General features: G+C 45.3%; 1 protein-coding gene and 1 long non-coding RNA gene across 2 annotated transcripts; both read right to left on the bottom strand.

Annotated features, from left to right (window-relative positions):
- Positions 1-628: 628 nt before the first annotated feature.
- LOC120386926 lies at positions 629-1,342 on the bottom strand. Its single transcript, XM_039506975.1, has one exon. It carries the CDS (start codon positions 1,313-1,315, stop codon positions 629-631), a length of 687 nt encoding a protein of 228 aa, XP_039362909.1. The 5' UTR covers positions 1,316-1,342.
- A 10,898-nt stretch (positions 1,343-12,240) lies between these two features.
- Positions 12,241-19,490, bottom strand: LOC120386729. Its single transcript, XR_005589884.1, has 3 exons — positions 19,391-19,490; positions 12,785-12,920; positions 12,241-12,347 (listed from the first exon to the last, which is right to left on the bottom strand). It is a non-coding gene; the product is annotated as an uncharacterized LOC120386729 (long non-coding RNA).
- Between the last annotated feature and the right edge of the window lie 539 nt (positions 19,491-20,029).

The raw sequence follows: 20,029 nt of genomic DNA, 5'->3' as shown, positions 1-20,029 counted from the left end.
CAGGGTTGCAGGACTTGTAATGGCAGTTTTCTGCCTGGGCTGGAAGCTTGGCTGCTCCCGGTTCCCTTTCCCTGTTTGCAGGGGTGGCCCGGGCTCTCATGGCGCATTAGTGGCTACTGTTCTGCCCCATGTGACGCTCACAGAGACCCAGCACACCAGGGTGGAGGTGAGTGGGAAGCTGCCTTTATTTCTTCTTACCACCTAGCTCTCAACAACCGCCAAAGGGGTCTCTCCAGATGGTCCCAGGCCCGGGGAGCCTGCCCACAATGCCTGGCCCCCAACCACACACACAGCCCGGGCCAGCCACTGTCACTTCTGTTCGAAACACAAATATTCATATTAGGGCTTGTGCTGGATGGCTGTAGGCAAATCCTCTGGCACCCACGCTGAACCCACCTTGCGTGCCCAGAACAGAGGACACCACACACGTGGCTCAGCGAGGCTCTGGGTGGAGGCTGCCGCGTTTGGGTTCCTGCAGGGGTCTCAGGTCAGAGCTTAGCTGAGCCATCTGAAAAGGCCTCTCCCCATTGCTCCATCAGCAGCCTGGCTTCCTGCCACCATGGCTACCGGGTCAGTTCTGTCCTGGGCTGGTTCCAGCGCCCCTCCTGCTGCACCCCCAGGTCCTGGCCTACTTCAGGAACACCAGCAGAAAGAAGACGGAGATGATGAGGATGAGGATGCCCATGGCGAAGCACAGGCGCAGATTCTCCACCGAGGAGATGGGTGGTTGAGCATCCACGGACGCTGCTTGGCCTGGGAGCCCCACCAAGAAAGCATTCTGCACCTCCTGCATGTGGAGCCCGCTCCAGGCCCTGGGGCTGCCCGGCACCGCCAAGCCGTACGGGGAGACCACGCTGCTTATGGTGAAGATGGACGAACGGGTCACGTAGTTAAACTCCATGTCCAGGGAGAGAGAGGAAGCGCTTGTGGAGTACTCCGAGGTGCTGGGGGCCGCCTCGTCCTCCTCCTTCTCCTCCCTCTCCTCCTCCCCTGGGGCTGAGCTGGCCCCCGCCAGGACCCCAGGGCTGCGCAGGCTGCACGGGGCCCATGCCTCCCGCAGAATGTCCTCGTCGTTCTGCAGGGCCTGCAACCCCTGCTCGGGCACCAGGGTCACCGTCCTGCAGAAGGGGCAGACCACAAAGGAGATGGCCCGGGCCTGGCAGACCAGCTTCCTGAGGCAGGAGAGGCACAGCGAGTGGTGGCACAGCAGCAGCTTCGGCACCCGCCACTTGGAAGCCGCTTTGTAGGCCTCGTAGCAAATCCCACACTCCCTGGCACACACGTCAAGCAGGATGTCAGCAGGAGCCAGCGCCATGAGGCCTGGGCAGGGACCTGCTGCCTTGCGACCTGGCCTGGGGAACAGCAGGGTTCTCGCTGAGCTTGCTGGCTCAGGCCGTTACTGAGGGCCCATCCCCAGGGCTGCAGGAGCTGGACTGGCCTTGGATCCCACACCAGAGGAGCTGGGTGCTGAGGAAAGTTGCCCCCAGGGATGAAATCAGCCAGTAAGAGAGTCCTGGCTGCCCTACTGGCTGTCTGGGTCCTCGGATCCTGCCCTGAGCCAGCCCCTAGCTGCAGGGAACGCAAAGTCCCCAAGGCGAGCCAAAGCCCACACAGGCAGCAGAAGCAGGAACGGCGTGGCTGCCTCAGCTCCTCACTATGACCCACCTGTGCTGGCAACAGCCCTGGGGAGCCAGCGGTGCCCTGCAATGGAGAGACCTGCCTGGAGAAGCCAAGGTGCTTTCTGAGCCCAGCAGGAGCAGTCTACTTATGTAGCCTTCAACCTCCTGGCCGGCTGCACTGTAGTCACTGAATAACAGGCCAGCACTCAGTCTGGGGAGTCCCACACTGCTGGGTACTGTTTGCACTAAGATAAAGGCTGGGAACGGGAATGGCTGGTCACTTGCTTAGCCAGGCTACGCCCTGGCTGAACTTTAATCACTAATTGATGATCTGCTAAGAGCAGGACCTCTCACGTTTGGTGCCTCCCCTCCTTAGCAGGACTCCTGGGGATGGGAGCAGACCATGGCCCAGCAGCGCTCCAGAGGAAAGTGCTGACCAAATAAATGTAATAAAATGTATAGTATGGTTAGAGACCCGTGGCTGGAAGGAAGAGTTTCCCACATCCCCGATAACTGTCTCCAGTCCCACTGTTAACAACAAGGCGTACAAATGCCTGCCTGCATTGGAATTGCTGGGATGTTCTTCTCTCCAAGGACATTTGGTCCAGTTTGGGTCCTGCCCCAAAGGCAGAGCAAGAGGCATTTTACCAGTACAGGTCTTTCTCCAACTATTACTTTCTAGCATGCTGAGTCAGCAGACAGCAGCCCCTGGCATCGGCCCTAAGAGCTCATTGTGTCACTAGTTAAAGAACAGGGCAGCAACTTAATGAATAGCAATAGCTAATGAGAGTCCTGATCACCAGCAGAGGCTGTTTGCTAAATTGTCTCCACCAGGACCATCAGAATGTTCCTTTCAGGAGATAAGGTAGGGAGCTCCTTTAAGGGGGAGGGATAGCTCAGTGGTTTGAGCATTGGCCTGCTAAACCCAGGGTTGTGAGTTCAATCCTTGAGGAGGCCACTTAGGGATCTGGGGCAAAAATTGGTCCTGCTAGTGAAAGCAGGGGGCTGGACTAGATGACCTTTCAAGGTCCCTTCCAGTTCTAGGAGATTGGTATATCTCCAATTATTATTACCTAGATGCCCAGATGGTGCCAAGCCCTGCCATTCCTGGGATTTGTCACATCCCCTTTTAGCCTTGGGCTTTTATTTTTATAGTCAATGTGCTAACCTGGTTTTGAACCGCCCCTTTAACTACCTGTGCAGGCAGTGCTGAGTTATTAGCTAACTTGATTAAAAATCCCAGCCTTCTCACCCTTGTGACCTTGGAAAGTGGATGTCCTGGTGTCTGTCTCCTCTGAACAGGTGACATTCCCTACCTAGACTGAGCTATTCCAAGGCCAGAAGGGACAGGGGTGATCATAATGCACAGGCCACAGGATCCCTTAACTACTTCCTGTTTATGCTAGAGCAGATCTTTTAGAAAAACATCCAGTATTGATTTAGAAATTGCCACTAATGGAGAATCCTCCATGACTCGGTAAAGTATTGCAGTGAGTAACTGCCTTCATTAATAAACGCTTGTGTATTATTTCCAATCTGACTTTGGCTAGTCTTGCCAACAAGTTAAAGAAGTATGGGTTGGATGGCTGGATGGACTATAAGGTGGATAGAAAGCTGGCTAGCTCGTTGGTCTCAACAGGTAGCAATGAATGGCTCCATGTCTAGTTGGCAGCCGGTATCAAGCGGAGTGCCCCAAGGGTCAGTCCCGGGGCTGGTTTTGTTCAATATCTTTATTAATGATCTGGAGAATGGCGTGAATTTCACCCTCAGCAACTTTCCAGGTGACCTTAAATATGGAGGAGTGGTAGATACGCTGGAGGGTAGATAGATAGATAGGATACAGAGGGACCTTGAAAAATTAGAGGATTGGGCCAAAAGAAATCAGAGGTACAAGGACAAGTGTAGAGTCCTGCACTTAGGAAAGAAGAATCCCATTCACTGTTACAGACTAGGGACCGAATGGCTAGGAAGAAGTTCTGTAGAAAAGGACCTAGGGGTTACAGTGGACAAGAAGCTAGATATGAGTCTACAGTGTGTCCTTGTTGCCAAGAAGGCTAACGGCATTTTAGGCTCTATAAGTAGGGGCATTGCCAGCATACTGAGGGACATGATCATTCCCCTCTCTTTGGCATTGGAGTACTGTGTCCAGTTTTGGGCCCCATACTACAAGAAGGATGTGGATAAATTGGAAAGAGTCCAGCGAAGGGCAACAAAAATGATTAGGGGGTTGGAGCACATGACTTATGAGGAGAGGCTGAGGGAACTGGGATTGTTTAGCATGCAGAAGAGCAGAATGAGGGGGGATTTGATAGCTGCTTTCAAGTACCTGAAAGGGGGTTCCAAAGAGGATGGATAGACTGTTCTCAGTGGTACCTGATGACAGAACAAGTAGTAATGGTCTCAAGTTTCAGTGGGGGTCGGGAAGGGTTAGGTTGGCTATTAGGAAAAAAAATTCACTGGGAGGGTGGTGAAGCCCTGGAATGGGTTACCTAGGGAGGTGCCTGGTTTTGGCATTTGGATTCTCACCACTAAGCATGATTCTCACTCTGACCACTAGGTCTGGTCTCCTGACGTGTTCGGGCTGGTTTGTGGTTTAACCATATGGTAAGTTCCGTGTAACCTTGTGCATGTCTTTGTGAGTAAACCAAGTATCACCAATAATCAGTGCATGTTATAGCACAGCGCTTCTCAAACTGTGGGTCGGGACCTCTTTTTAATATGGTCGTCAGGACTGGTGTTAGACTTGCTTGGGCCCAGGGCTTCAGCCCTGGGATCAGGTTACAGCCCCCCACCCCCAACCTGGGCCTGAAGCCCTTGGGTTTCGACTTTGACCCCTTCTGTCCCACGGGAGTTAGGGCTCGGGTGGGTTCAGGCTTCGATTCCCCCTCCTGGCTCACATAGTAATTTTTGTTGTCATAACGGGGGGTCATGGTGCAATGAAGTTTCAGACTTGAACTTGTTATAGCAAAGTTCTTATCTTTCTTTACTATCGTTTGCTGTCCTAATGCCATGTAGTCCAGCTCTGTTAATTGGCTTACCATATCTGCCACAAACCTTTTCAGTCATATCTCCCATTATCAGGATCATAGCTTGATCAGACCTCTCATCTACAATGCTATCTTGCTGTTGATAAAGCTGTCCTCTTCTCCTGCTTCTGTTTGTGTATGTAGCAGCAGCTCCCAGTTATGCATAATTTATTGTAGTTAATAGTAAACCTTGCTATAACAATCTGCTCACACATTGTTTTCCAGCTGTTCAATGAAGTAACTGTTCTCTTGTCCACTGCTATAGCAATCTTATCACTATGCTTCACTTGTCCACTTGACTGTACAGAGTAAAGGACAATGTAATTTCTGAGTGTCAGCTTTCCTATACATAGGCAATGCATCTCCTGTGTTGCAGCAAGGGAGAGTTGTAACTTCCTTAACTCCTCTGTTACTAGCTGAGCCTGCCCTGACACAGAGTTCTATCATTCCAACTGTAATGTTCTCTGAAATCTATGACCATTTCTATTTGTTAGCTGATCAGAATCCCTATAAATCAGTTTGGTTTGCAGCACTGTTTCTATAACAAATGCGTTTCAAATGGGATTACCAACTGGCCTGCTAGGGACAGGTATTAGCAGTTCCACCCTCATCTGCTTGCCTTCCAAAAGCATTGCACAAAGCAGTGAATAAATCACAACTATTGGACAAGCAAAAATTTTGGAAGGCAGGGGCTCAACAACTAGCGCAGGCATCAAGAAAACAATATACAAAAAAGTTAAATTGAATGGAGACACAATCAGGCCAATGATGAAAGCATTGAGAACAAATGTCAAATAGGTGCTGAGAGTATGGCAGGAGCATTTTGACAAAGTGCTGAACCTTATTCATCCAGATGCAAGCATTTTAGACATCCTAGAAAACAGGGCACCTTGCAAAGCAAGGCTAAGTGGATATCAGCACTGAACTGAAATCAAAAGAATAAATAGGAAGCGCAGTGAAGCCATTAGAAAATGAGAGCTGCAGGAGTATACAATATAACTGCTGAGCTAATAAAAGCCAGTGGGACGAATGCTATTAGCATTAGAAAAAATATCCAAGAAGGTACGGGAGCAAGAGCTACTAGCTGAATGATACAACTACTCTTGTAGACAATCATGAAGAAACGAGTTAATTATAGTGTTGTAAGCTTATTGTGAGTACTGGGAAAAATCACGATGAAAGCAGTTATTAGCAGATTAAAGCCAATTTTAGAGGCAGTAGTAGACAAGGAACAGCATGGTTTAGACTAGGCCAAAGTTGCATTAATCAGACATTCATGCTCAGATAGTTAATGGTGGGGGGAAATGAGAATGGGGATTAAAGATATTTGCAGTTTTGTTGACTTTACAAGCATTTGATTCAGTTTGGAGGGATGAATTATGGAAAGTAGCAAAGTTATATGGAGTTCCAGATACGATAACTGCAATTATATAAGCTATGTACTAAAATTCATTGGTAGAAAATTTAAGCAGCTGGCTCAAGTCAAATGATGTAAGATATTCTCTTCTCTGTCATGGAGAATTGGTGTAGTCAACTTGGTTTTACAATAAATTCCAAGAAGATACGTGGTTGCATGTTGGAAAAGGAACACCAGATAGTACTGAAACAGAGTCATAGAGTCAGTAAAATTTTGTATGGCCCCAGGAAGTTTGATTAGTGCCAATGGAAGTTAAAAGGAGGTGTGCCTTAACTATGAGTGCTGTACAGAAACTGATGACATTATGGACTGATAAAAATAATGTTTAGTAACAAAGTGAAAATTTGTCAAAGCGGTGTACTAACAACATTAGTCTATGGCCTGGGAGCAACTGTGTTAAATGAAACAGACATCGGAAGGCTGGAGGAAGTCCTGAATGGGCTGGTGGTATAGTTCTGAATGGCTATAGACTACTGGAACGCCCCCCCTAGTGTGACCTCGCACAAACATGTGGAGGATGCCATTTGGCTCTACAAAATGGTGTCTTCCCTGTGGCATGATCTTGCATGTATAGGAAGTGTGAGCTGATGCTGTGAGGAGGGTGCCATTTTGAAAGAGAAATAGCATCCTCTGTGCACCAAAAGTGCTGGAATGCTGTTCCGGCTCTGCTACACCTCGGGATACTGCAGAAGACAAACAGATGATGGGATGCCAAAGAAAGTGCACACAGCCAAGGTCAAGCCAAGCTAGATCTGACCATCAGCTAGCTGTTATGCAAAGACATGACCAGGCTGGGCTTAAGGAAGGAACAAAGCCATGAATGAATAACAATGCTGAACTGCTCCTTCTTTCTGTAAAGATGCTTAGGGATGAAAAGGAGGTTTTATGCCTTAGCAATTCTGATACAAAAGCTAGAACAACACCACCTTTTATCTCCTCTTCCTCTTTGAATACCTGTGAAGTGGCTTTCCCCCTCCCTGCTGGAATGCTTGTGCGATGAATGGGCTGCTTAAACAGCTGGAAGAGCAGAAGAGCTGCCAGCTAGGCAAGGTGTCTGGGACTCTAATTAGGCAGCCGTCAGCCACTCAGTGCATGGACACTGTCCAAGGTGGATTGTGACCAACCAGATGAGGCCATCTCTAGTCATCTCCATGAGGAGCAGATCCTTAAAAGGGGAAGGAGCCATGTGCTCAGGAGTGCACTCACAGCTTGTACCGCCTGTGAAGTCCCTTCACCCGGACCGCCTGGCCAGTGGTTCGCTGGGTTGCATTCCATAATCCATCAGGAAGACTTACCTTTATCGCACCATCTATCGCTCCACTGTGGGACATTGACCTTGAAGGAGACTGACATATCCAGTGCCGTGCCTGTCCCGGGAGCATGAGTATGCGAGTGAGAGTGTGACGCCGCACCTTCTTTTGAGATTAGCTCTCAGTATAATAAATGTGCTGCTTTCTGCCAAATCCTGGTGAGTCATTAGTCCCCCTAAGATTACTAGCTGTCCCAATTTCGGGTAATAATATGACTCATTAACTTAGAGGTGAAAGCTGGGGTGTTGGAACAATTTGTATAGTGGAGGAGCTGTTTGAGCAATTGAACCAAACTGTAAACCGTGTATATGAGGGAAAACACTTCAGGCTAGGGGATCTGGCAGCACCCCTAGATCCAGCACTTGTTGGTGAAAGGCTCCATAAAACCAGTCACTAGAGCTAGCCAGGTCACTGTGATGGTCTCTTGTTTTGGTATTTTAAATATATAACCCTTTGTACCTATGTAGCAATTTAATCCACACAGCAAAACACTTTAGAAACATTAAGCCCACTATGGACTCTGTTGATGATCATGTGTAGATGCTCTGGTGATGCTGGGGGGGGGAATGGAAGGGGGAAAGCAACATAAAAACCCTATCGTATATAGAAAGCTTAAATCTGACAACACCCTTGTGATGTAGATAAGGGGGGTCACTTGCCCAGTTTGGAGATGGGATGCAGCAACTGTTTTGTAGCACAACAGTTTGGGTAGGAAATGATGAAGAATACATTATCTAATTGAACTTAGATTAAAATGTAATTAACTGATCTGGCCCCTGGCCAAATCACTGGAGTAAAAAACCACACACACTTACAAAATTCAGCATGGGACCCTTACTGATCACACAGGTGTGAAATTTACCTTTCATTGGAAGATGACACATTTAGCAGCACACTGCCCCTGACAGACACATTGTTGGTCACCAAGCCCATATTGACCCAGATGGGTAGAATTCATCATAGCACTGCCATTGTCTACAGCGCTTGGAGATGTCCTAGCTAAGTATTCATTGACCCAGTTATGGTTTCTGAGATCTGACATGTTCACAATACAATGCAGGATGCTACTATCTTTTCATTATCTGTTGTTTTACAAGAGGTCATTAAGACTGAGACCTAATGTGGTGATCCTTCTTGGGCAATAACAGTATATAGCCGGTCATGGGGCCTGATTTTCCCAGCCTTCTGTAATCCAGCGGTGAGTGTGTGTTACAGGTCCTAGTCTCCACCGAGCCACAAAGCAGATGAGCTGTGACAGGCTCCAGCTACAGCATTTTGTTTCTTTAGCTTAAGCTGTAGCATCTCATGCTCTTAACTCTGGAGGGCCCCAGTACATCGGCCAAGATGGTGGCCATCACACTTACATGGAATTAGCTTATATGGACTTAGTATGCTAAGATATAATTTCACTATTCATGAAATAAAGTACTAACTGATGTAAATGAGCAAGGCAGAATCAGGCCTGTAATTATTAACAGCTTCAGGCTTGCAATAACTTAAGTATTGTCAAATTTCCGTTCTGACCACTCCGTCCAGGAAGGCTCTGCCAGCCTCCTGTTCCCAGAAGTTTTGTAACAGATTGACCACTTTGTATCTGTTCTACTCTCCTATACTGAATCGAATACTGATCTTCAGACCTGCTTGTATGTATGCAATTTCCATCTCCTGACAATAGCACCAATTCAGCAAAGCAATTGAGCACCTGCTTACGTGCCATTCAGTGCTGAAGAGGGATGGACTTAAGCATGGGTTTCAAATTAATGGTTGCATAAGAGATGCTGGTGTTTTGCTCAGTAAGGGCAAGTGGTGCAGGTACTCATTTGATGTACTCGGTGTTTTTGGAGGCAAAGGTCATGAGTTATTTTCCTGAGGTTCATTTTGCTGGGTTGTCTCCTGATGTCCATTGTGTTTGCATGTATATGTTCATGACCATGGATTATTATCCAACCTCAAAATCTGGGTTCTAAAGAGATAGGCTCGAATAACTGTACAACAAATCCTGCTCTCTTCTGAACTCTCTGAAGTGTAGTCAGAGAGAGAGAGATAGATATTACTCTTCAACTTATAGCCTTGAACCACTGATTGACGCAAGGGTGGGGAATAACTATGTAATGGACTAGTCAATTGCTTTGGAAGATATCCATTTAGCAATGGGTTTACTAATATCTGCAAGCATGCTCTATTTAACTTGTTGACTATAAATCTGATGGAAATTAAGTGCTATAGAAACAGCCTTCATATCACTTTAATACCATACAATTGTCTTGCTACTAAATTCCTGGAGCTGTCCCTTAGGCTTCTTTTTTGGGGCTGGTTAGAAAATGGAGGGAAAAAAATCACAAAATGTTTAATTTTCATCAACATTTTCCAACCAAAAATGAGCTTCTCAATTCTCTGACTTGTGATAGGTCTGTTATAATAATTATCAGAAAATTTAATATTTTCGCTAGTGACTTGCTAACATATTATGCCACCAGGATAAATATGGAATAATTCTTATGAATTACCACAGATTTACATATGGGTAACTGAAATCCAATATCGTCTTTCAGATTATCAAAAATAAAAGAATGCTGTAGATTTTGTGGAAGTGTACAAGATACAGATTTATAAAAACAATATGAAAACAGGTAGTTAGGCTGGGGAAAGGGGTAGTCTTATTGCAGGTGGTGGGCGTACTAGTTGTCCTTCATTCAGGAGAAATGTAAAAACAATCAATCTCTTTTGTGGAATTAGAAGCCACCACCCAAGCTGGAATAGGAGTTTAGCCATGCAGTCAAAGGGGCTTTCACTGCGATCTGAGTGCAAATGCAGGAGAATGGGAATAGAAGGGAAGCGGGGAGGAGTGTGACACCGCAGAAGCACAAAGGCGGCCCAGAGAAGTAGTTGTAGTGAGATCTCAGAAAAAGGTGAGCGAGAGAGAGAGATTTTTGGGTAGACTGCTGGATCGAAAGAGGCTTGGAATTGTGAGCAAAGAAACTATTCCTGCTGTCACTAGGGAAATTGAACTCTGTGTACATTTTTGTAAATAAACAGGATTGCATAAAAAAACCCACCTGACTCCATCATCAATTTATCCCCCTAGTTTAGAAACAACTCACAAGCCTCCAAATATTCACGACTTGCTAAGGTCAAAAGTGACAGTATTATGAATTCTTTTGTTGTCATGTTCTTAGGTAAAGCGTAGACCCGTTTCAGTAAAGAACCCTAAAACACTGAACATTCTGTTCTGTTTGCGCACAGCTAGCTATCAGTAGATCTAGACAATAAGAGTGTTTGTTGTTACATAACACTAAGAATTCAGTTATTAGCCCAAATCATTGTATTTCTTCTCTGATTAGGCTTTAAAAATAAGCAATTAGATATTCTGTAAAGTGCTTAGGAAATTTGCATGATCAAAATCAGCATGTACTCTGTATAAATTGCTTTACCATATTGCAACCTGGTATCTACTCTTAAGAGGACAACGTTTCCTGAAGCCGTCTCATAGCACTTCATTCTAGATCCGTTTTAAGCTACTTTATGTTTCAAATATGGGTGGTATCCAGCTGTGTCAATTAATTTTTTAAAATTATGACCATGCTCTACGAGCCAAATGCTAAGAATTTGTTTATAGCAGTCATGTGCTATGATAAGCAGGGCTGCTTTCCTGGACTGTGGTTTTTATTTGGAACTCTCTTTATAATTTAGAATCAACCCCACTTCTTAAACAAGTTTCCCATATCAGGGCCTCCAGGTGTGTTAACGTGAACCAGTTAATCGTTGTAAAACACATTTAAACTTGAAATGATTTGACATCAGAGTTATAACAATTTGAGAAAACACTATTCCCTTATATTTATAAGGGGCTTAATTTGTGTTAATTTGCAAAGATCAGCTCTCAGGTGGGGTAAGGTGGCACAGTCTCTTTGCCTTTAATGAAATGCTATAACTTACATTAGCTGAGGGTTTGACGGTGATAAATATAAAATTATCATAGCGGCAGCCAAAATGAAGGAAATGTTTTATAGCTACAGCATGAACAATACTATTGACTTGTACCACCATCTGCTGGAAGACAGCAAAAATAAAAACAATTGGAAGTTGTTAGCTACTCCCTCGGGACAAGATTTACTCTTCTTTACACAGATCTGGGCCCTAGTCAGAGGGAACATACCCATGTAATCGAGGAGCAGCATTTGGCCTAACTGAGTACAGTCTCTCAGTTAGGCCTGTCTTTTTATCATGTCCATCCGTATAGTAGAAGAGTAGCTGTCCTATGTCATACAAGATTCATCAATATCTATATTGTTTATTCACAATGTTTTTATCTTTGTTGTACTGTTCCTTTTGAGAAATAAGAATATAGAGTCAAAATAAAATGTACTTTTTAGCCCAAATCTATGTGCCATTCCTGATCTTAATTTAACAGGACAGAGCCTCTTTCCTCTGGAATGAGCAGCCAGCTGAGACACCTACGGCAGTTGCACACATTCTACAAGGGACTCCAAAGTCAGAGCAACGGTGTTTAGTGAAGTAGAGCTGCTCTCTTTGAACCTCCTGACAGATGAAATAAAGGACTGGAGGTCATCATTAAAAATAACGTAAATGGGCGTTTAATCCGCAGCGCTATGATTGCCGAATCAGGAGAGAAAAAATAAGACGGCATGTCCGCTCAGGGCTTGGCATATTCACTTTATCGAGAGGTAATAAAGATTGGCCATGACGTAGAAAATCAAAATTCAAGTTTGCCAGGAAGAAAAGAGCCTGCGTAGTAGTCAACTAAAGAACGGAACAGTTCACGTAAGCAGTTACAAGAGCCTTTATTAAAATGGAGAGTTACTTTTGGCAGAGGTTGACTCAGGACTAGAGGAGGAACCACTTGGGGGGGGGGGGGGTCCAGAAACTCTGCTGACTTGGGAAAGTGTGTCTTTATGCAGAAGTGTGAATTGTCTCAGTAGATTCTGATGTGTTTTTATCCCTTAGGCAAAGATATCTAAAACAGGGAATATAAAGTACACAGGCTTTACAAACCCACACCACTAGGTGGAAGCAGATACTTTGAGTAGTCATTTATTGAGAAACGGTTAAAAAAAGTGAAGTAATATTCTTGCCATTCTGCTTAAAGCCATAGGGCATACAGCTGAGCAGAGTCATCTATAGAGGTCTGGATTTTTAATTTTTTCCATATAAGAACCTGCTTAAAAAAATCACTTTAATAAATTGCGTTTTCCTCTCTCACCTATTTGTGATGTGATGAAAAAAGATATAATTGTCTGTTTATAATAGCTACTTGAAGCAGAGAGTTAGAAAACAAGTTTGTAAAATGCTCCCCTTGATTTCCGTGCGAGTTAGGAGCCTAAATACCTTTGAGGCTCTTGACCATACTCCTTTCCAGCAAAGTGAGAGAAGCCATGTAATTAAAGCACCTACCTGGTCATCAGCAGCTTATGGGGGTAGGCCACAGTCCCGTGGCTGGCATAGTGCTTGCATAGGCTTGACTGGCTAGCCTGGACATGACAGACTGAAAGGCCAACTGGAGCTCTTTGAAGAAAGGACTGCAGGAGGTCTTGAGGAAAGATTTAAAGATGAATACATTTGTGAGTGAGCAGGAGGTAACAGACAGAGCTAAAGTAAACCATTGTATTCTCTAATATCCATTCTATATTCACACACACATTTAAAAACTATAGCTTAGTTGTGTGGAAGAAAACAGTCTCTTTACGCTCAGTTTGATTGCAACAAGTCAGAGACAATTTATTTTCCTGATACCTGCAAGGGGAGAGTACACTCAGACAGTCCCAGGCAGGCCTCCGTTAGATAAACAGGTAGGGCAAGCATTTATGCGTTTTGTTACAGACAATAATGATCAACAACCGCATCTTGTTTATACAAATTCCTTCTGATAGCTTACTTTTGTCAGCAGTTCCTGCTACAGTCTGCATTCCAGTCTTATGTAACACAAGGTCAAAAAAACAGTAGCTCTTACTCGCTTTCCACGTGCCTCAAGCACTACCAGAAATCTCGCGTTATTAAAGGTAGTGTTCGCCTGATTCTTACTCTTATTCCTAAAAGTTAAGATAGCTGTGTTCAAATTCCCTTGATCCTTATCTCTTGCTTCCACAGCTTTAATGTTCGCCACTTATATGCCCAGAACCTCAGCGGCTGTAAACCAGTGTCGCTCTGTTGACTTCACTCTAGCTGTGTTTGAGTTACACCAGTTGAGGAGTTTGTCTACAGCCTCTGGACCTGAGTTTCTAGTGAATGTTAAGCTGAAGGTCTTCCTTTTCTCCCAGTTGTTTTGTGTTTATTCTGGGTCCTCATTTTGTGCTTTCTGCATCCATGGAGCCAACATCTAGCTGTGGACTCCATCAGCGAGAGAGGAAATTAGAACAAAAAATGCAGAAGGACTTCGCCTCTATCTCGCTGCATGAAGCTCTGCTAATATCTTAAATGCAGGATAACAAAGCGTGCGGTCACATTTCTTAGCAACACTCGTGCTCCTAAACCTACACTATTACTATAGCAGGTGTCCCATTACCTACCAGGTGTCCCATCTGCTATGGTCAATCCCCGATGCTTCAGATGAAGGTTGGGGGGAAGCCCCCCACACCATACTCACAGCGTACATCTAGCCAATTGTGCATGGGAGGAAATTCCTTAATGACCTCTGCAGGAAAGGTCAAAACAGGGGACCTAAAGTTAGGCTTCTAAATTCATACTGAGGGGTAAGAAAGTGGCCTGATTTTCAAGAGCTACTGAGCCCGCAAAAGTTCTGAGCATAGCCAATAGGTACATCTGGGTGCTCAGGATTTTTGAAAATGAGGCCTTGACTAAGCAAAATCCTTAAACAAGTCTATTTGTCGGGTTAGAGTTAAGGATTTGATTAGGATGGTGAATCAGGGCACTGGTGCCTTATCATGGATTTAGAAGCTTAAGTTTAGGCAGTTCTGAAAATTTTGGCCCTCAATTATTATTCTGTATGCTGTCAAAACGCATAAATGGACAGTAAAGAGGCAGATTATTTTATGTGGGGGGGGCTCTACTTGAAAGGAGCAAATTTTCTTCATTACGATTTCCCCCAAACACATTGGGTAGTTCAAGAAACAAACCTGGAGGACGGAAGGAAGAGGCTTTACATGAGTCCCAGGTCTACTTCTCACAGTGTTTGGCGCCTGCAGAATCTTTACTGGCTAGTGAACTAAAGATGCCAGCACCAATTTCTACTATCAGTGGTAATCAGAAGAATCCCCTAATCTCTCCCATTCAGTAAGACACATCTGCCCGTCTCCATGTCTTCCTACCCCCGAAGAGGTCCTTGCACCCCCCCCAACCACGTGTCCCTCCACCTCCACTCAAACACCCACTACCCCATCCCCATGTGTTCCCCACTACCTTCAAATCCCAGTAAAACCAACGGCTGTTAGGGGCACTGAACAGCTTTCAGACAATCTCACTCAACAGGAAATCATACAGTGTTAGGGTTAAATAAACAACAATTGCAAAGGACGCGAGTCATTCAGAAGAGAGCTGATTGAAATATTTTCTTAATTATATTTATATTCATAATTTTTTCCCCAAATTTGATTAAAAACAAATCTGAAAAATGTCAATGACAATTTTTAACAGGAAGTATGCAGCTAGTATTTTTGAGCTGCTAAAGAGGAGGCTGAATTTTTTTTTTGAAAGTTAAAAATGATTTTGATACTTAGCAATGTAAACAAATTAAAAATAAAGATTTTTAAATTAAACTGCCTTTGCAAACAGCTCTAATTAAGAGGTACAAAGAATGGAGGAAAAAAGTCTTCAAATTATTGTACTTGAAAAAAGAGTGAGAGCTATAAAAGAGAAAAAAGCCTTTTGTGACACAAGACGCGGAAGGGAGACGTAAATGGGTGACTCGCAATTCTGTGTTAAAATTCTTCCGTTCTACTGTCATGTGACTAGCAACTGGGTGACATGTGAGGCACTAAAGGTGAGTTTTGCTGGCTTTCTAAACTTTTAGCAGAAATTGTAATGGTAAATGCTATGTGTCTGGCACTCTGTGATGATGACATTTCATGGTTGGTACTTTTGGATGGAACAGCATATCATATAAAACATCGAAAACCCATAGCTTTATAATATTACGACATCATGGAAATTCTGTCTGTACCGCGTGTACATGGATTGTAGTTTTTTAATGCACCTAAAGTGCAGCTGAACATGGGATAGTTAGCTAAATTAATTACTGCTATAAGTCTAGTCTGCCCCAGTGTAGTTACAGCAGGCATGAGTTGGCCTAGAATGCATTAGTATCTGGGGAAATAGCTTACCTGGTCTAGTTGGGAGGCGCATTAGAATAGACTCCTGAAAGCAAGCTATGAATCTCGGCTCTTTACCAGGAAATATTGTGATAGGGCCGTTCATACAGTAGCCCTGTGAAAGTTGCACTCATTAGGAGTAGAAAAGGTGTGCCCGTTGGATGATATTGAATGACTTAGCAGGAACATAAATTCTGTGTCTCATCTATGCAGTTGAAGCAGACCATCATCAAAGCCTCCGTCTACATAAGGAGACGCAGTAAGATCAGATAGTTAAACAGCTCTCATGGTTCATGTATGCTTCTTGGCACAAAGAATTGAGCCCATTTGCGGTTCATGGTGAAGAATTAGCTGAACATGAACGCATGTTGTGGCCAAAAAAGCTAAAGCTTGGAGGTATAAAAAGAGGAATCTCACATAGGAGTACATTTTACCTCTAAAACTGGCACTTGTGTGACTACCGTTGGACTACTGTGTCCACTTCTAGCGCCCACAATTCAAAAAGGGTGTTGCTAAATTGCAGAGGACAGTGACAGAAGAGCCACAGTGATTAAAGGATTAGAAAAAATGCCTTCCAGTGGTACTGTTTAGTTTAACAAACAGAAACTAAAACTGTGTGTCACAAGGTTTACTTACCCCGCATTGATTCAGCAGGGTTAATCATACTTTGTGGGCCGAGGAGGCCATGCCCCTCATCTCTGCTGGCCATGGTTCCGCTGGAACCAGGATATAAAAGAGAACTGCTCAGTTCAGTCTGGGATGGCTGCCGAAGGGAGCAGAGGTGCACTGCAGACTCCTGGAGAGAGACTGCCAGAGTGCCAGGATTCAGCGGCCAGCTGGATTGTGGCTGCAGCCGACGCCCAGCCACCCAATGCCAGAGATGGCGGAGCGCCCACAGAATCCAGGAGACTACCAGCTGCGGAAGACCAGGTGGGAAGTAGCCTAGGTGGACTAAGCGTTGAGCCAGTTGAGGTACCGGGCTTTGACTCAGCCCATTTTGGAATTGGAAGGATCTTCACTGAGTTCGTGGCACAAACCTCTGGGGCAAGACAAGACCCTGGGCGGTCACCCTGTGGAATAGGTGGAAACCAGTGGAGAGGGGCTGGCCAGTAGGCAACACTTCCCTGCCGCAAACGGTGGTTCTAGTTACTCTGGCCACTACGTCATATTGCCCTGCTGCCAAGGGTGGTTACATTGACTCTGGCCAATAGGCTGCACTGCCATACCTAGAAGGGCAGCCCTAGTGACTCAGGTTTTGGGCCATGGCCCCTCACCGAAGGGTGGCTGTACTGATCCCGACCATTAGACTATGCTACCCCAGTAACCAGGACTGCTGTGGTGGCTAGGCCACCCCAGATCGACTTCGATTCCTCCACAACCTGACCTTATCCTGTGATAAGATGGCTTAATTACAGTCTATAATATCATACACGAGCGAGTCCTATTTTATAATGGGCTTTTCAATTTAGCAGAGAAAGGTGTAACTTCAGCCAATTGCTACCAACTGAAGGTAGACACATATAGACTGGAAGTATGGCGTACATTTTTATGGTGAGATAATCCTTTACAAAGTGCCGGAGAGGATTCTCCTCTCTGACAATTTTTAAATCAAGATTAGTATGTTTTTCTAAAAGGACAAAGTCTATGGCCTGTGTTATAATGAATGTCAGACTTGATGATGGCCATCATCCATTCTGGCCTTGGACTCTACGAAGCCCCTGAGTCTGTTTTAGTCACTATATAGTGCTCCTTTGTCTGCCCACCATCTGCCCGTCACCCTCTGTTGCAGAGTCTGAGCCAGTCTGGTGAATAAACTAGCCCTCTACTGAATGGGATGTGTCAAGCCATCAGAAGTGCTCTGCACAACCTTGAGCTTAGGCACAGAAGATCTGAAGCATATTAACAATAAAAATCTATCGAATGATAGTGAAGAACCTTGGGACCGCCTCATGCCTAACTGATTTATGCAGGCTCAAGACTAAGCAGGTAGTGGGCTCATTTCTTAGCTAATATCAAGCTCAGTTTGTAAAGTAATTTCACCTTAAGCCGCTTATCGGGGGTCTCAGAGGGCACATGGACTGCCCGCCCCCCAAGGCAGCAATTCGGCGCGCTGCTTGGGGCGGCGAAAACTGTAGAGCCGGCCCTGTCTCCCCAGCAGCCAGGAACTGTTCATCACCCTGGAGCTAATACCCTCCACATCCTCCCAACGTGGGCTACCGGACCATGATGGCGGAGAAGGCACTTCTGGTGAGTGCACCTTTGTAAATACAATACAGAGTTTAAAAGAAAGTGTGTTTAATGATGCCTTTGCCCTGAAGACTTGTACAGCTACTGGAAAAGTCTGTTAACATGTCTGGGGATGAAGCTCTCCTGGAGGTACTCTGAAAGCCTTTGCAGAAGGTTTCTGGGTAGGGCTGCCTTATTCCGTCCTCCATGGTAGGACACTTTAACTTGCCAGGCCAGTAAGCAAGTAGTCTGGAATCATTGCAGCACAGAGCATGGCAGCAAAAGCTCCTGGGTTTTGGGTGCATTCAAGCAACATTCATTCTTTATCTCTCTGTGTTAGCCTCACGAGAGTGATATCATTCATGGGCACCTGGTTGAAATAGGGACATTTGTTTAAGGAGACATTCAGAGGTGTCCGTTCACGCTGGACTGCTTGCGTTTGGCTTAAAGGGCTCATCCCTGATCAGAGCCACGCAGTGGGGGGAGGATGCCGCAGTTCGAAAGCATTCCTACATGTAATGAAGGTGAAAGAAGCAGAACCCCGTGTGCCCTTAGGGCTTACGATGGCTGCCTGCAAGCTGAAGTCTATTGCCCAGCCACGTGTGATGCCTCAGTCACACCAAACCGGCAGGCAGTCAGTATAAAAGGCAAAATGCGACCTTGTACAGAAAGAACATGTGCTATGTACTATGAATTGCTTGTTTCACTGAGAAACACTCTCCCATTTGTTCTCTAAATTTATCTTTTTTAATTCTACTCTTCCTTTTTCTCCTCCTGCAAGTGCAAATGTTTCTATGCCCCCCCATCATCTCCGTCCCAGAGGCTGTCCCAGCTTAGAAGGAGAAAAAAAAAACACTCGGGACGACATGTTTTCAGAGGATGTTTTCTCCCGCACTGATAGGGCACAGATTAATGCGTGGAGGCAAATAATGGCAGCGTCCTGGAAAGTGTTCAATGAACGCGATGAGAGCAGGCAGGAGCATGATGAGAGCAGGCAGGATGCCATGCTCAAGCTAATTGGGGAGCAAATGGACATGCTCAGGTGTCCGGTGGATCTGATGCGGGCAGGTGCGACTCTAGGGATTTTGCCGCCCCAAGCACGGCAGGCAGGCTGCCTCCGGCGGTTTGCCTGCGGAGGGTCCACTGGTCCACTGGCACGCCTGCGGGAGGTCCACCGAAGCCGCGGGACCAGCGGACCCTCCACAGGCAAACCGCCGGAGGCAGCCTGCCTGCCGCCCTCGCAGTGCTGGCAGAGCACCCCCCCGCACCTTGCCGCCCCAAGCACACGCTTGGCGTGCTGGGGCCTGGAGCCGCCCCTCGTAGCTGTAGTCAAGAAACCAAGTGATTGGGCAGCTGGCCCAGCACTCCACACTGCTGAGTTTTCTTAAGCATAAGGAGATGGAAAAGGCTGCCAGAGCCTATCATTGATGACATGACTTCCTTCCCCAGAGGGGATCAATCTTTCTTAGAGAGCTTGTTGACTGGAAAGGTAGAAGATTTCAGCCTTTACCTTGGTCTTTATGGTTGACAATTCCAGCTTACTCCACTTTAGGGTGCGTCCCCTGAGATTTCTGGGCAAATCAGGGTGAAGTATGCGTTGGACACCGACAACATGACCCAATGCAGTTGGAATGAGGACAACTTTGAGCTAACATCGTTTTGGAAAATTCTTCCCTAATCCACCAGTTTTCTTAAAGTATCTGTTCATGAAAACCACATTCAATGAAGATGTGTGAACCCTAAAGATAAAAATGAAAGAAAAAGCAAGGCCCGTTTTAAGGACGGCGCCATAGCCTGGCCTAATGGTTCAATAGCTATGCTTTAATATCTGGCTTTTTCAAAAGGAAAGCGGTCTGACTACCCATAAAAATAACTGGTTGCAGACATTTTTAACAAAAAGAAAAAAACAAAAAAATGAGTAATGGCCTCATGCATCCATCAGCTTGCTTATAAATATATATATAGACATCTCATCACAGACGTCATGTCTTTCCTTTGCTAACAAGAACTAGGGAATCTAGGTAACCCTTACAGTCTAACTGGGTAAAAGGTTACATAGCTGTCTCCTTAAGTAGTCATCCTCTTAACAGAAATTGACTTTAAAGCTTATCAGAATAAATTCAGTTTGAAATAGAAATAATTGAATAAT

Source organism: Mauremys reevesii, linkage group 19 (genome assembly GCF_016161935.1).
Source record: "Mauremys reevesii isolate NIE-2019 linkage group 19, ASM1616193v1, whole genome shotgun sequence".
Lineage (NCBI taxonomy): Eukaryota > Metazoa > Chordata > Testudines > Geoemydidae > Mauremys > Mauremys reevesii.
This window is presented reverse-complemented; position numbering and strand designations above follow the sequence as displayed.